The 18216-nt window shown below is 40.5% G+C and overlaps 1 protein-coding gene across 2 annotated transcripts in view; it reads right to left on the bottom strand.

Moving 5' to 3' along the window:
- The window catches only part of kat6b (K(lysine) acetyltransferase 6B), a 74942-nt gene that overhangs the window by 27259 nt on the left and 29467 nt on the right, over nucleotides 1-18216 (bottom strand). For both annotated transcript variants that reach the window (XM_055661572.1, XM_055661571.1), the window contains exons 8-10: nucleotides 17363-17472; nucleotides 4870-4985; nucleotides 2762-2903 (exon numbers count right to left, since the gene is read on the bottom strand). In XM_055661572.1, the coding sequence (XP_055517547.1) occupies nucleotides 2762-2903; nucleotides 4870-4985; nucleotides 17363-17472 (368 nt within the window). The remainder of the gene's footprint in view (nucleotides 1-2761; nucleotides 2904-4869; nucleotides 4986-17362; nucleotides 17473-18216) is intronic.

The following is an 18216-nucleotide window of genomic DNA, read 5'->3' as shown; positions in this document are numbered from 1 at the left end:
TTTTGTTTTTTGTATGCTGTTTCACACTTGCTTTTTATTCATTTATTCTGATCGAAATAAATAATAAAATAATAAAATAATAAAATAAATGAGTAGTTTGGCCTGCCCTGTGCTTTGCAATGGGAATGGAAATGAAGTGAAAATGCAATGAGCTGTTTGGCTTGAGCCTGACCTGTGCTGGAAAGTGCAATGGCAATGGAAACAAAGTGAAAATGCAATCAGCTGTTTGGCTTGAACCTGCCCTGTGCTTGAAACTGCAATGGCAATGGAAGTGAAATGAAAATGAATGAGCTATTCGGCCTGCCCAGTGCTTGAAACTGCAATGCAATTGGAAATGAAATGGAGTTGTTTGGCCTGCCTTAAACCACTAATTTTTGCCTACAAGGCTTCTATTAGCCTCAAAACCAGTCCCTTTTGCCCCAAATGCCCATATTAGTCCAGGAGTATTTTGGCCCAAAAAGGCTTGTGCCAGGCCAGGAAAAGTCCAGAAAAAGTCCAGAAAAAGTGCCTTTCACTGAGATATCATCCTTCGGCCCATCAGGCCTGTACTAGCCCAGGAGTCCCTTCGGCCCTTCAGTAAGTATTCCCCCTGCAAGTATTAAACCTCACCCCAGTATTTTTCTCCCTCCCTTCATTTGCTCCCTGTGAGATCCAGGCCAGGATAGACTTTCTCCTTCATTGCTGTGATCTGCAGAAAAAGATGAAAAATGTCTAAAATTGATTCTCCACCCTCTCTCCCTTCTCTCTCACACAGAGTCTCTCACCTGGTTTGGGTAAAACTTCTGGCAGTTTCTGAGCTGCCAGCCCACCAGGCCTGAGTGACTGAGCTGCCAGCCCACCAGGCCTGAGTGACTGAGCTGCCAGCTCACCAGGCCTGAGTGACTGAGCTGCCAGCCCAAGAATCCATTTGGCCCACAATGTGCATACTTTTTTGCCATTAATTCACATCTCCTCCTTTGGTTCATTATTTCCCGAGATTTTTACTAAAACTGTTCACAAATCTGACTTTTCCCCCCCAAATCTAACCGCTGGCCAGCTGATGACGTCACAATGCCTTTGCTCGTGGCCCACCCGGCTTGTGCCGCCCCACTGGCTCTGGATTAAAGCAGCTGCTGTCAACAGGGAGGCGCGCTGTTTTCCACGAGTTACGTTACCACCCTCTTGAACCGTTCTTCAAAAGGCGCAGAAAGAAGGAGCAAGTTCTGCAGATCCCGAGGTCTCCGGTGCTCACGATGAAGAACTTGCGCAGCGAGTGAAGTCACGCCCCTCCCCCGCCACCTCCCTCCCGCTGGTAACCGCTCCTATACTGCTCCCCCTCCCCCCCCACCACTACCCGGGCTTCCAGTTTGATGCGCCCTGTACTCTCTCCCCGGACTATCTCCGCTTTTTGCAGCCCATTCACTCGCCCGGCTCCCCTACACATCTCCCCCATCCTCTTCTCCCCCCCCCACCCCTCCCCCTCCATCCCCCTCTCTGCCCTCTCTCCTCTCTCCCTCTTCCCCCCTCGTGCCTCCGTCCCCTCTCTCCCCCCACCCCTCCACACTCCCCCCCACCTCTCTACCCGCTCTCTCCCCCTCTACCCCGCCACCTCTCCCCCCTCTCCTCTTCCCTCCCCCTCTCTCACCCCCTCCTCTCTCCCCCTCTTCCCCCTCCCTCCCGCCTCTACTCTCTCTCCCCCTCCCTCCCCTCTACCCCCCCTTTCATCCCCCTCCTCTATCTCCCTCCCACCCTCTGCCCCCCTCCCCATTACCCTCCTCCACCCCCTAAATGTGAGGTTATCCACTTTGGTGGCAAAAACAAGAAAGTAGATTATTATCTGAATGGTGGCCGATTAGGAAAGGGGGAGATGCCATGGTTCACCAGTCATTAAAAGTAGGCATGCAGGTGCAGCAGGCAGTGAAGAAGGCGAATGGTATGTTAGCATTCATAGCAAAAGGATTTGAGTATAGGAGCAGGGAGGTTCTACTGCAGTTGTACAGGGTCTTGGTGAGACCACACCTGGAGTATTGCGTACAGTTTTGGTCTCCTAATCTGAGGAAAGACATTATTGCCATAGAGGGAGTACAGAGAAGGTTCACCAGACTGATTCCTGGGATGTCAGGATTTCATATGAAGAAAGACTGGATAGACTCGGTTTGTACTCGCTAGAATTTAGAAGATTGAGGGGGATCTTACAGAAACTTACAAAATTCTTAAGGGGTTGGACAGGCTAGATGCAGGAAGATTGTTCTCGATGTTGGGGAAGTCCAGAACAAGGGGTCATAGTTTAAGGATAAGGGGGAAATCTTTTAGGACCGAGATGAGGAAAACTTTTTTCACACAGAGAGTGGTGAATCTCTGGAATTCTCTGCCGCAGAAGGTAGTTGAGGCCAGTTCATTGGCTATATTTAAGAGGGTTAGATGTGGCCCTTGTGGCTAAAGGGATCAGGGGGTATGGCGAGAAGGCAGGAACAGGATACTGAGTTGGATGATCAGCCATGATCATATTGAATGGCGGTGCAGGCTCGAAGGGCCGAATGGCCTACTCCTGCACCTATTTTCTATGTTTCTATATTGATTTCACTCTGTATGAATAAAGTGAGATAACTGCTTCTACAAAGGTGGTGAATTGTTCAAGAAATGGGTTGTATTTACAGCGTTTTACTAAACGAGTAATAACCAAAAAACAATTCAAAGTATAATTCTAGCATCAACGTCACTACAAAGTTACAAGATGGAATTATTTTCAACAGAAACTATAGCTAAACTTTTAATACTTTACCTCAAATACTGACAGATCTTGTTTCCGGTATATTTCATTAGCAGGTGGATGGTACCAGCCACATTTCTTGGTGTGCCTCTGCAAAATGTTCTGACTCTTCATGTACTTCAGACAAAATTCACAAAGGTAAAGCTTTAAGAGCCTACAAAAAAATATTGGAAATATGTTAATACCTAACTTATTAATCACTAAACAGTTTATTTGTTTGTAACTCTGTGTGTGAGGGTGAGCATCGCAAGTGAATTTTATACATTTTGTATAACTGGGTGTATAATAGCCATTGTGTTTACAGCTTGTTCACGGTTCTGTGGAGCCTTAAGCCAAACATCAGTAAGAGAAGACTTCCAGATTTTGAAGAACGCTTACAGTTTCTGCCCTTCGCGTACAAGATCAACTTGTCTCTCTTGACAGCAATAAATATAATCTCTGACAATGGTATTCTGCTTACTGGTAAAACAAGGAACAAATGCTCAGTTTTTTTTTTTAAAAGGAAATTAAAACCATAATTTGCTGCAAATTATTGGCCTTTAATTTAGTAATGTGTATCTCTACTTCTTGGTCAGGAAGTTAAAACAATTGAATTGTATGAATAGTCTAGAGATGAGATTATCGAGTCCTAGTAAAGTGGCTTAGGGCTCCTACATGTTGCATTTAGAGACATTCAACACATTAATGTTCATTATATTTGTTTCTTGGCAACGCCATTCAACTATAGTCAGCACGTTTCTTATTGTGAACAGAAGGGTAAGTGATGAGATTAGTTTATTTTGTTTATTACTTTTTCACAGGCATCGGAAGCCACAGTTCAATCCGTCCAAGCAGCATGTGGGACTGCCCTCTACCAGTTTGGATTTCTGAAGCATGGGCTTTGACCACTAGTCTACAACACTTTAGAAATTATCAAAGTAAAACACTGCAGGATCAATTGTATAAATTTGTTGTGTATGGTGAAATCTTTAGTATGGATATATACTGCAACAGATCCAGTTTACTGTCTCTCAATAAAAATGCTAATACATTGTATATATTAATATTTTACTGTTACATAACCAAGTAAACAGAGTGTAAATCCAGTTTGGACTGCTTCCCATTTGACTTCACCAATAACCAAAATACATTTCCAAAAAAACGACTTCAGTGCGTTTAAGAGCTGACGATAATGTAAGTCATTGACTCTTCAGCAAGATATTATGTGTGTAATAATACACAATACAATATTGGGATTATTTAAAAAATGCAATGAACAAAATACAAGGACAAACAAGGCAGATTGCAGCCTCAGCTAACAGTAACAGCATAGCAGTAATAGGATCTGTCCGAGTCAGCATGGATTTACCATGGCAGATTGCATCCTCAGCTAACAGTAACAGCATAGCAGTAACAGGATCTGTCCAAGTCACCATGGATTTACGAAGGGGAAATCATGCTTGACCAATCTTCTGGAATTTTTTGAGGATGTAACTAGGAAAATGGACAAGGGAGAGCCAGTGGATGTAATGTACCTGGACTTTCAGAAAGCCTTTGATAAGGTCCCACATAGGAGATTAGTGGGCAAAATCAGAGCACATGTATTTTGGGGATAGGGTACTGACATGGATAGAAAATTGATTGGTAGACAGGAAGCAAAGAGTAGGGATTAACGGGTCCCTTTCAGAATGGCAGGCAGTGACTAGTGAGGTACCGCAAGGCTCCATGGTGGGACCGCAGCTATTTACAATATACATCAATGATTTGTATGAAGGGATTCAAAGTAACATTAGCAAATTTGCAGATAACACAAAGCTGGGTGACAGTGTGAACTGTGGGGAGGATGCTATGAGGATGCAGGGTGACTTGGACAGATTAGGTGAGTGGGCAGAGAATTAGATAGAGCTCTTAAAGATAGCGGAGTCAGGGGATATGGTGAGAAGGCAGGAACGGGGTACTGAATGTGGATGATCATCCATGATCACAGTAAATGGTGGTGCCGGCTCGAAGGGCCGAATGGTCCACTCCTGCACCTATTGTCTATTGTCTAAATGCAGTTACCTAATGAAGTTGAATTAATTGGCCGACTTCTTCCACATGTACGTGAAACTTTTAGAATAACAGAATGTGTGGAATATTACCTTGCGTACTCTTGTGGATATGGTGAAGAATACCAAGTATGGATTTCATACTTCCCAAATTCAATGACAGATGGATATCGACTGTGGGCCTCCACAGTAGTAATACCTCCCGTTTTCTAAATAATTAGCAAGGTTAAAAAAAAAGAATTAATTGCAGGTGTCCAAAAAAAATGACACTCCAAATTGTGTCACTATCACTATAATAGTTCATTTATTAATTTTTGAGGAAGACAGATTTATTCAACAACTGCAAATAAAGCTACAGTACTTACCGAAACACTAACTTTCACTTGGTGTCGGATATGAAAATGTACTCATATTAGAATCAAAGCAGGCATTGCTCTTGTATGAGATTGAGATAAACTGGAGAAATGGACTAAACCCTGACGTCTGGGTTATGCACTGGAGTTAGGCATTTGGGCAGGATCAACTACTAGCAACTTACATCATAAAGAGCAAAAATGTATGTAGTTTGAGTCAATAAAAATGAACTTGAGTTCTAGTTCATAACTTCCTTCAGGTTTATGATGAATTCCAATCAGGCATTCAAGCTGCATTAACAAGATTAATAAATCCAAAATAATGAAAAATATAGTCTTCACAAAAGGATCGTGGCTTTTTAGTACTTTTGTTGCTTGTTAATAAATGACTTTGTGCAACAAGGAAGCATCTTATTGTGATGTTACAGGCATCATATCTACATTGGGGCAGATTTGAAGGAGTAAATAGCCATTAGAAGCTTATTCTTTACATATTCACCTGAGTTTTAGAAGGAACCAAAGAAAATGATATAACATTTTGAAACAATGAAGAGAAGTTCTGATACACAATGTTGCTGCCGATACTAGACATAGTAACTGCCAGGCAGCATTCCAGTAAAATTATACCATCACATTGTTCTAACGCAGAAAGATGGAACTTTTTCAATTGATGTATGAAACAGATGATTCATGAATAACATATTAAAAATGCTATCATTACATGATGACCAAACATCAGTAATTTTCAGCAAGAGGCACTGGACTGAACTCAACCGCCCATTAACCTGAGCAAACTTTCAGAATGGGCAAAACTCAGTCCCTCATTCTCAACATTCGCTTCCTCTCCCACTGGCACACTGGCTCCACACGCTTAATGTAGTTGGACTGCTCTAACATCAAATATCAATCTTGCAACCTCTACTTTCAAGAAGGGCTTGTGAATCCATCCACCAGAAGGAATGCAGCTAATTGGAAAGATGATTCGCCAGCACCTTCTCAAAGGCAGTGACAGATGGACAATTAACACTGGCCTGGTGAACACATTGTGAAAATGAAGGAAAACACAATTCAAAAGTTTAACTACAGTAAGCAAAAAGTAACCTCCAAATAATATTCGTTGAAAATTATAATCAAAATCTAAAAATATTAATTTTAACCAGAAATAGACATTGAAATAGATTTTGCAATTATGAACCACACATGTTCTGAGGCAAAATAAAAAATGCTTGTCCACATACATACAGTGTCATGTGCAGTACACAGTGCCATGTACAGTACACAGTGCCATGTACAGTACACAGTGTCATGTACAGTGTCATGTACAGTACAGTGTCATGTACAGTACACAGTGTCATGTACAGTACACAGTGTCATGTACAGTACAGTGTCATGTACAGTACAGTGTCATGTACAGTGTCATGTGCAGTACACAGTGTCATGTACAGTACAGTGTCATGTACAGTACAGTACACAGTGTCATGTACAGTACACAGTGTCATGTACAGTACACAGTGTCATGTACAGCAGTGTCATGTACAGTACACAGTGTCATGTACAGTACACAGTGTCATGTACAGTACACAGTGTCATGTACAGTACAGTGTCATGTACAGTACAGTGTCATGTACAGTACACAGTGTCATGTGCAGTGTCATGTATGTACAGTACACAGTGTCATGTACAGTACACAGTGTCATGTACAGTGCACAGTGTCATGTACAGTACTGTGTCATGTACAGTACACAGTGTCATGTACAGTACACAGTGTCATGTACAGTACACAGTGTCATGTACAGTACACAGTGTCATGTACAGTACACAGTGTCATGTACAGTACACAGGGTCATGTACAGTACACAGGGTCATGTACAGTGTCATGTACAGTACAGTGTCATGTACAGTACAGTGTCATGTACAGTACAGTGTCATGTACAGTACAGTGTCATGTACAGTACACAGGGTCATGTACAGTACACAGTGTCATGTACAGTACAGTGTCATGTACAGTACACAGTGTCATGTACAGTACAGTGTCATGTACAGTACAAAGTTTACACTACAAAGTGTGAGCACACAAAATGATCACTTAAAAAGCTAATTATCCTGACTAAACAAGAATACAAACGTGTGATCATAAGGATTTGTTGATGAAAACTTCACATTGCTTTGATCTTTTCTGTTGTAAGAAAGTAGTTCCTTGGTGTAGAAATGAATTCATGTTATGAAACTACAATCTTTTAGATTATACAATTAGAAACAGAAAACATAGAAACATAGAAAAATAGGTGCAGGAGTAGGCCATTCGGCCCTTCGTGCCTGCACCGCCATTCAATATGATCATGGCTGATCATCCAACTCAGTATCCTGTATCTGCCACATATTGACCACTATAGACTGTGCTGGTCAGTGCTAGGGTAATAGAAGGGTGCAATATAAGTAGGGGCATAGATGGTATGAATCTGTTCCCCATATAAGAAATATCTGAAATAGAGAGCACACTTTTATAGGGGGAATCTGGAGAATTTGTTGAAGATGGTGGAATCTGGAGAATACTCTGAGGTTAATGGAGGCAGGTATTCTCACCATTTAAGTGGTATTTAGATGAGCACTTGCCTCACCAACATATTAATCATTATAGACCAAGTGCTGGTCAATAGGATTAGTGTAATGGTTACTTAATAGTCAGCAAGGACTGCTGCACCAAACAGCCTGTGTCTGTGATCCATCACTTACTTTAACTATCAGCCATCAGCTACCTCATCTGTGGAAGAATCTGTGGCCCCTGCAAAGGCTTATCAGCCACTTCAGAACCCGCACAACCAATGTGGAACAAAGTCATTCTTGATCTTGACAGTGACTGTATGTAAACTGGGCAGTTGGTATGCAAAGCAACAACTATGTAATTCAATAATATGGAATTCCATAGGGAGGGCAGCAAGAGAGGAGGTTGCTAAACCAAAGACATGTGGAATCCCGTGCAATGTTGATGGCTGGCCTCAGTTATTTTCATCATCAGTTAGTTAGTTGAAACATCGTGAATGACTGGCCACTGAGGCTTTTCCCTGGTGGCATCAAAGCCATCCATCCAGTAACTGTTGCTGTCCTGGCCTGGATGTCTACCCTTGATCGACAACTTTAGGCTGTGCACGCCATATGCAAGAAGAAGTTGTTCGTTGAAAATCTGGGTTGGCAGCCAATTAAAGTTACAAATTAAAGGGGTGGTACTTACATTTTTGAATAGACCAGAAGCAACAAGACAGGCACCACAGTATGAAAATCACTCGCGCAGTGGAGTTTCTGCCGCAGCAAATATCCAACAGAAACAGTCTGTGGGTGGCTGGGCGTAGAACCCATTTTGTAAATAAGTTTGGTGCTGCAGCATCCCAGAAATCGTACATTCCACTGTTTGGTTTCCCACCAGCAACAGGATTATATGATTCCCATGTCAGTACAAAGTTAGCAGCCTAAAGCTCTGAATGTCTAGCAGCAATACAGTTATACAGTGTGGAAACAGGCCCTTCGGCCCAGCTTGCCCAAACTGACCAACATGCCCCTCACCTGGTCTCACCTGCCTGCTTTTGGCACGTATGCATCTAAACCTATCCTGTCCGTGTACCTGTCTAAATGTTTCTTAAATATTGTGATAGTACCTGCCTCAACTACCTCCTCCAGTAGCTTGTTCCATGCATCCACCATCCTTTGTGTAAAGAAGTTACCCCTCAGGTTCCCATTAAAACCATTCTCCCCTCACCTTAAATCATCTTGAAATCATTCAGGGAAACAAAAGGCACAAACACCAATGACAACTGATCTTAAAATTCTATATTGGGTTTGTGGAAGCTGCCTCTTTAAATAAACACTGAAAGTATCAGAGCTTTCTCAGTGGCTGTACAGGAAGTGGCACTCGCATATTGGGCAAAGAGGAAAATAACTCCTCATCTGGCTCTGATTTGCATTTATTTATGAGGATCCATCTGTGGCTCACAGGGTGCCAATACAATGAGCACCATTCAAGATGCTGAGGTGAGAGAAAGTGTTCAGCAAGAAAAGGGAAACTACACATCCAAAGCAACCGCTAAGCAGCTGGGGAATTCCACTCAAAATCAGAGAACAAAGAGCGGAGCTAACTATTTCAATAGACTGGAATATGAAAATATTTGTAACAGCATCACAGACACATAAACTCAAGCAACATACAAAAACATAAATTATATATAAATTACTCAAATTCTGTAATGTGGTGAAAATAGAAAAATGGTGCAAAAACAAGACATTAGTGTAAAACACAATTAGAATTAAAAAAAGAGAAGAGCACTGTAGTGCAGGAGGTGGCTGTAGTGTCCGGTTGCTGAAGGAGGATTATGGCTTGCAGGTCGTCTTCAGAACCAAATAAGATTTTGGTTAAATGTGAAAGATTTCAGCTTGAGCTGTGTCAATGAGGAATGAAAGAAGGAAGCAGGAAGGGGAGAGAGGGAGAGAGAGATGAAACGTTAGACATTTGACTTCACATGGAACTACAAGATAGATGTTAAGTGGGAAAAAAATTAATAAATGTAAAATAAATATGATATCAACAAAACAATAAACAATGATAAGTGCTTAACCAAAGTTTGTCATTGAGATGAATAGATTGAGGAACAGATCAGTCTTGAGCAATTCCACGGGTAATGAAAGACAACACAATTCAAACCATTTCAGAAGAAACCAGATAGTTACGAACAAAAGTTTGATGAGAAACAAATTACATTTTACAGTTCAGTGTCAATCTCTGTCAAAACCAGATCAATCATCAAAATAACCAAAAGCAGATTTGCTTTGGCACTTTTCTCCCTTCCTTACTCATACCCTTTAGCCCTAACCCCCAGTAACAAACCTCCAATGTTTCTGCCAAACCAAAAATTGCCAAATGCGAGTTAGATCAGGTTCTTCTGACAATCTGAGGCGTGAGAGGAAATAGCAGCTTCCCTAATTATAAGAAAAAGTGATGGGCAAACCAGATTTTTATTTGCAAAGATAAACCACTTATTTGCAAAAATTCTACAGTAATCCAATTTAATTCTCAATACATTCTCATCAACTTCCCATGTTTGTACCACTCATCAACACTGGGACAATTTACAAAGGCGAATTAACCTCCTGATCTACACGTCTATGGGATGTGGGAGAATACTGGATGATCTGCACGTCTATGGGATGTGGGAGAATATGGGTGCAAAGAGCCAAAGAGTCAAAGCTCCTGTACCCTTGGGCCAGTTATTGCAGTTTCAGTTTAGAGTGGAGAATGCTCAACCACTAAGTATCATTTGAGAGATGTAGCACGGCAATAAATAAATCTCTGGAACTCTCTGCCACAGAGGGTAGTTGAGGCCAGTTCATTGGCTATATTTAAGAGGGAGTTAGATGTGGCACTAGTGGCTAAGGGGATCAGGGGGTATGGAGAGAAGGCAGGTACGGGATACTGAGTTGGATGATCAGCCATGATCATATTGAATGGCGGTGCAGGCTCGAAGGGCCGAATGGCCTACTCCTGCACCTAATTTCTATGTTTCTATGTTTCTATGCTGACGATCCTAAAAAAATAATTGTTTCTCTTGTATTATACCCAACACTCTATTCCTAAAATCAATTGGTTATTTTTCTCATTCTGGATTTGGCTGAGACCAAATGTTTATTACATTGGGAGGCACAGTGGCAGATCTGCTCTCTGACAGCACCAGACACCCAGGTTTGATCCTGGCTACAGGTGCTGCCTGTACATAGTTTGTACATTCTCCCAGTGACCACATGGGTGCTCCGGTTTCCTCCCACATTCCAAAGATGTACAGGTTTGTAGGTTAATTGGCTTCAGTAAATTGTCTCTAGTGTGTGGGATAGAACTAGTGTATCGCCGGTCGGCATGATCTCGGTGGGCCTTGGGGCCTGTTTCCACACTGTATCTCTAAACTAAACATTTGACTGCAAGACTCTGATATACCACTAAGTATCATTTGAGAGATGTAGCACGGCAATAAATAAATGCACACCTCTCAAAAATATAAACATTTCAAATCGAGTCTATTGTCATATGCACAAGTACAATGATGTACAATGAAAATATTGCTTGCAGCAATGTCACAGGCACATAGATTCAGGAAGCACACAAAACATAAATTATACCTATATCACTCAAATTCAGCAAGATGGTGAAAAGAAAAAACGGTGCAAAAACAAGATCTTAACAGAAAACACAATTAGAAAACAAACCAAGACAATGGTAGCGCCCTCTTGCTGGGAGAGGATTAGAGCTGTTCAGGTTGGCTCAAGAACCCGATAGTTGGAGGAAAGGAACATTCAACATTTTTCCGAAATTTTTGATTTGTGTGTGTGGTCATAAGTGATAGGAGAAGAATTTGGCCATACGGCCCATCAAGTCTATACCACCATTCAATCGTGGTTGATCTATCTCTCCCTCTTAACCCCATTCTCCTGCCTTCTCCCCATAACCCTCGATTCCCGTACTAATCATGAATCTTTCTATCTCTGCCAAAATCCATTGACGGCCTCCACAGCCTTCTGTGGCAATCAATTCCACAGATTCACCACCCTCTGGCTGAAGAAATTCATTCTCATCTCCTTCCTAAAGGAACGTCCTTTAATTCTGAGGCTATGACCTCTAGTCCTAGACTCTCCCACGAGTGGAAACATCCTCTCCACATCTATCCAAGCCTTTCACTATTCGGAACATTTCAATGAGGTCCCCCCCTCATCCTTCTAAACTCCAGCGAGTACAGGAGCAGTGTTGTCAAACGCTCATCATATGTTAACCCACTCATTCCTGGAACCATTCTTGTAAACCTCCTCCCGACCGACTCCAGGGCCAGCACACCTGTTCTCAGATATGGTGCCCAAAATTGCTCACAATGGTCTGACCAGCACCTTATAGAGCCTCAGCATTACATCCCCATTTTTGTATTCCAGCCCTCTTAAAATAAATGCTAGTATTACGTTTGCCTTTTTATTCCCAAGTCCCTTGGATCAGTTAATGTAAACCTGCTCCATTTTGTGGCCTATTATTTCTCTTTAGTAACAATATTAGTCGCAGATTTAAATTTCCTCTACCCAATAATGTTCATATTCAGAAGACAGTCTGTAAAAATCTTCATTAATTTTCAGTTTTAAAGCATTTGCACCTGCATTAATTTCTCTCATTCACAGAAGCACCCAATTCACACTTGAAGTTATCTATATTCTACATTTCTCTCATTCACAGAAGCACCCAATTCACACTTGAAGTTATCTATATTCTACTCTTCACCTCAGCCAATATGACATTGCAGCAAAATATCACTGCAACCATCGTGGGATTTTAACTGCATGGTTAGTCTAGCCACTGGATTTACCACATTACTCAGCCAGTAAATCTAGTGGCTAGACTAACAATCATTAAAATACCACAATGGCAGCAGTGAAATTTAAATTCAGCTAATAACCTGGAACTTAAAACAAAACATTAGACTGGTCTATGCGGCACTCCAGGCACTGATGCCATTACTCATAAATGCCTTCCAGTAAGCCTATCGATTCGACTGATTGGAGATCGGCATTCAGACTCCACCTCAACCCCCGAAAACTGAGTGATCAAAACATTTTTGAATTCAATAAACCCTCCAAAAGATATGGTGGTTCTAGCAATCATTCCTCTTGTTAAAGTTGATCCGTGCGGCATTCTTGTATTTTAGTGAGAGTTAAAATGCTCTGGTAATTATTTTATACTTTGTGCAGGAAACAAGGATAACAAAACCGGCTAAACACGTAATTGTTTTGCTTCTTATAGCTGACTAGATATACAATTAAGACGAAAGGAATAATTTCTTTCCCTTAACAAGTTTTGCAGGTTCTTTGTCAAAGACAACAGAATTGCTGGGCTTTCTTCCAGGTTAGGGGCTGGGGTTATGTTTCATTAGCAGTTCAAATGGAGGAATGCGACTGCACATAAAAATGGACAATTGTTACAGGGCCAATTAAACTGAATCTCATTAACTTTAAGAGTTCAGTAATACTGATAAATTGCATCAATTATTTTAATTAAACTGGCTGAAGGTGTTCGAAATACATAAAAATCTAGGTGTCTAATGTATACAATGCTGCCCTTTCTCATAAAATTATATGTTTAATCGTCTTAAATATATGGAATGAAATTACCCCTCTATGCTTTGGCTACTAAGGTTTCTCTGAGAAATTAATTTAAATAAATAATCACCCAGAACCAGTGGATGCAGACACACACCAGAAAACCGGTCTTTACTAATTAAAGATGTCAGGGAAGTTGTAAGGATCATTGGTGTGGAACGTTGGTACAACCACACGATAAAGAACAGGATTGTATCTGAGGAACACTGTTGTGGCACAGAAAGGACTGATCTCAAACTGCTATACTAGACTTATGTGTACTTGCTTTTGACATCCGTATGAGCAGAAGCACCCCATTACCCAGCACTGATATCTTTCATCTCAAGAAGAACAAAATTAGCCGCTGTGTTGTAAATAACTACAAAAAAAACAAAATTAATTTAAATCAAATACAAGATGGCTCAGACACTAAATTGAATCCCACTGCAAATGACAGAACCAAAAAGCAATTTGGGTAATACACTAATCCTTACCTCAAGCACTGATTCCCTGTAGCTCAGCCTCACTAATCTCTTGTCTCACCTGGCATCTGTGGAGAGGGCTAAGGCCGAAAACAAAGGGGAAATTAAATCAGTGCTCATTTGGTTTTGGGTCCACAAACAAAAGTTTTTAAAAAAGCAAGGAATTATGACCTGGAGAACAGGTCATGCTGGAATTATGTGGTTCGATTGATTTCAGAGAGCACCAATGGGAAGAGTGAGCTCATTCCTTCAGTAGTGACTGACCTTGTTATTGGATCCTAATTGCTTTCTTGTGGGTAATGAATTCAGATGATTTCAAAGAGTCAGAGCCTCTCTGAGTTCAGAATATATACACAAACCCAGATCCCTGAAATGTCAGGGTGAAGCAGAAATTGAAGTGACTTAGGAGGATTCTATAATATTAAAATCTCTCACAGCTTTCGGTAAATCCATGTCCACTAGTTTTATACACCTTTAATAGGGGGGAAACTGTCAAGAGCACTTCAGACTACCCATCTATAACCCCTATAATAATAATAAATAGCTGAATCATCTTCCCTCTTAATCATCCCTGCTCAAACAGAGCTAGCTTCCCCAGTCTCTCCTCACAACTAAAATGATTCACCACAGGCAACATCCTGGTGAATCTCTGCATCCTCTCCAGCAGCATCACATCCTTCCTATAGTGTGTTGTGCACAACTGTACGTAATAAAGTAGAACTTTTTTTAAAGCTCTATGAGGCGTTTCGATAACCAGTAAACTTAAATACTCATTATGAAAACTTTAAATGTCATCACTCCAAGTGTATTAGTTTCTGAAGCATATGCTTTTACTTAAAAAAACAATATTGCAGATAGCAATCAGCATTTTACTGTAATTAGATCAAGAAATAAACCTTAGCCAGTAAGATCTTGTTGAGAGAATACAAATGAAAAATACGGCTTTAAGAATTTAATATGGCTTCAGCATCAAAAACTGTGTGGAAAAGTACCAGTTCAGAGTAGTATCCACAGTTACTACAAAGACATTAAATTGTTATGCTTCCAACATTGATCAGTCTGAAGAAGGGTCTCGACCTGAAACGTCACCCATTCCTTCTCTCTAGAGATGCTGCCTGTCCCACTGAGTTACTCCAGCATTTTGTGTCTACCATTGATCTCTACCGTTTAGTTGGTAACTTTCACAACACACAGTCATTAACATGAGTTTTTAAAATATTTGTAGACTTAATAACGACCAACAGAATCAGGTAAGAGGAAATACACAGCAGATTGGACAGTGCCGATGGAGAGAGGAGATAACTTTTTTGTAATCTCCATAATGCTGTCTGTTCCGCTGAGTGTTTCCAGCAATTTGTTATTTGCAGTATTTTGCTTTTGCACTAAGCAAAGTGAGTTCTGTTCACCTCAACCAAAGGCAGATACTAATCAAAGAGGAGAAAGTGGCCCTGTTGTGCTTCTTCAAAAAATTACTTGAGAATAGAAAATTTATGATGTGTGGAGAAATCAAATAATGAACAAATCATTCCTTTAACATTTTGTCCCACTCTTCAAAAAGCAAAAACCTGTAGATGCTAGAAATGTGAAATAAAAATGGAAAATGCTGAATGAAGTTCCTCAGCTGGGCAGTGATGTTTTTGATGAAAGATCACCAGCCTGAAACATTAAAACCCACCTCTCTCTCTCTCTCTCCCCCTCTCTCTGTGCATGCTGAGTTTCATTGGAATTTTCACCTGTAACATCATAATCTTTCCATTTCAAAATGTAATACAATCTACATATTTCTAGAGATAACGGGACTGAAGCATTCATCTAAACTGGTTGGACCGAATTCATCGTCTGGATGGACTGAATTTCACAAAATAATCTTTTTTAACATCAAGGTCAAAAGTAAACTGACTAATATACATGGAAAATTCAACTCTGTTTATAAAATATTCACATCAACCTTTCTCCAAAATGCTTCCCATGTCAGTTAGGTTTTGGTTCCACCCTCATCATTCGAGTGCACTTGGATAAACTCGCCATTGCAAAATACACACCTATATAGTAAACAAAATCTGACTGACTTAAAGTTACCTGATCTATAAATGAATTCTAACCTAATTGCTGAGTTTCTTTGGATTTTTCTCCTATAACATCATAATCTTCCCATTTTAAAATTGTCCAGTAGTTTTTATTTTGATGCAATCTACATGAGATGTAGATCTTAACATAAGTTAACCACATCTATGTGCCACACATTTAAAATTGAATTACTGTCATTCTGATTATATTAGTCGTACAGCATGGAAACAGGCCCTTCAGCCAAACTCGTCAATGCTGACCAATATGCCCCCTTCTAAGATATCTTCATTTGCCTGTGTTTGGTTGTGTCATTCAAAACTTTTCCTGTCCATCTGTCAAAATGTATTTTAAATGTAGTTATTGCACTTGCCTCCACCACTTCCTCTGAAAGCTTGTTCCATATACCCATCACACTGTGTGAAAGAGTTGTCCCTCAGGTTCCTATTAAATCTTTCTCTTCTTATCTTAAACCTATGCCATCTAGTTCTAGAATTTCCTGCCTTGAGCAAAAGACTCTGTGCATTCACCCTATCTATACACTTATGATTTTACACACCTCTATAAAATCACTCCTCAGTTTCCTGCGTTCCACAGAATAGTATATACCTGAGCATATCCAAAGATATCTTCATGAAAATAAGCTTCAATATTGTTAACATATAGGCTAACTACTTGGTGCTGAATGCATGTTTAATGTTAAGACAGCATGCTGGTTCCAGCATCAAGTGTGGTGGATGAAGTCAACAATCCACACCCACTGCCGTGTGAATTTATGAAATGTATTGTGCATCTCATTGGGCACATTAATGCCCTCACCCACATGGCAGCCAGTGCAGTTTGGCCCAGGAAATGCGTAGGAACTATGGAGACCACTTTTCCCTTTAGCCCTCACTTTCACTGTAGTTCCATATCCCAATGTTCAAGGTTTCTATGAGAGAATGTTAAACTTACTTTTGCATGATTTTGTTGAATTGTCTTACAGGATTTGTCAGCAAAACAAAGATATTTGAACAGGATATTTTAACAAAAGGCAAGGACTGTGTATATTTGCATTTATTCATGATGCATAAAGTTAATAAATATATAAACCACAAGAATCTGCCAGCATGATTTAGTCACAGGTCACAGAATTGGACAAAAGATCCCGTAGATGCTGAAATCTGGATCAAAAAACATAACACTGGAAGAAGTCAGCGAGTAAGTTTATCACCCAGTATGTGATCAGAGCTTTCCACAGCCCTGCTGTTCTCCCACGCTTATCTGTTTATCTCGCTTTTTTCTCTCTTTGTTCACCTTGTTCTTCCCCTCACCCAGCTGCTTCCATCTACTCATCATTCCACCCCTTGAATAATCTGGTTCCACCTATCATTCTCCATTCCATTGGCCCCTTACCCTTAATCTTCCTTCTCAGCCTTGATGTGGTTGACATACACTTTTTGCCTCGATACATACTGCTTGACCTGCTGCGTTATTCCAGTGATCTGTTTTTGGTTCATGGGAATAGTTTGTTTCACCACTGAAATGAAAAGGTCTCACCTGGAGTGACAGGTGCCGAGCTTGCTTGAACATTTCCAAGTCCTCCTCTGTCACATTGTCCTGATAGCACGCTACACTTCCATCCATGCTTTCCTTTTTGATTTCTTTGTCTGCAGTTCACCAAAGCAGCAAAGGAAAAGTGATAGTAGAAAAGAGCAAAATCCAGCATCATTAATGATATTCTTCATTAACAATTGCTTAAAAAGCTCACAACTTTTGGTGCTTTGTTACTCAGGCGTGGTAAATTAGCATTCTCTATCTAACAATTATAGGTACCAATGATTGCACAAATGAACAACACATGCAGTCAAGGCAGGCAGAAGTACAGAGGTATTTTATTTTCTTGCTGAAATCCAGCAAAATTGGATACCTTATGCAAAGAAATAAAGCAGAGAAAAGTAGAATGAAATGTATAGCAGATCTACTGCACAATAGTTATTTTTTTCTTTAAAAAAATGAAAGCACACAATCTAAATGGTTGAACTTCCATTTAGAAATGGCTGAAAGAATGACTGGCAGTGTGCAGGAAGATGGGATTGCCATGTAATTGTACAGAGATTAGGGAGGCTATACAGTCTGCAGGGATCCTCACAGAAGAAACAAATTAAACATGATGTTAGAGTTGTGTGAACAAGTTTGTTTGGAAAATACTTTGATGTTTATTAGTCCAAGACTAAGGAACAAGATATTTTGTTTAGTTAACATTGCTACAAAGTTAGAAACAAGAGAAGATGCTAATGGCTATGTGATAAAGTAACATGAAATGTTTTTGAGCTGTTGCAGGTGTGTTTGACCTTTGCTACCATCATCCCATTCACCTTTAATTCTTCCATGTACCAAGCTCCCTATCCCTG

The sequence above is a fragment of the Leucoraja erinacea genome, chromosome 34, assembly GCF_028641065.1.
Source record: "Leucoraja erinacea ecotype New England chromosome 34, Leri_hhj_1, whole genome shotgun sequence".
NCBI lineage: Eukaryota > Metazoa > Chordata > Chondrichthyes > Rajiformes > Rajidae > Leucoraja > Leucoraja erinaceus.
This window is presented reverse-complemented; position numbering and strand designations above follow the sequence as displayed.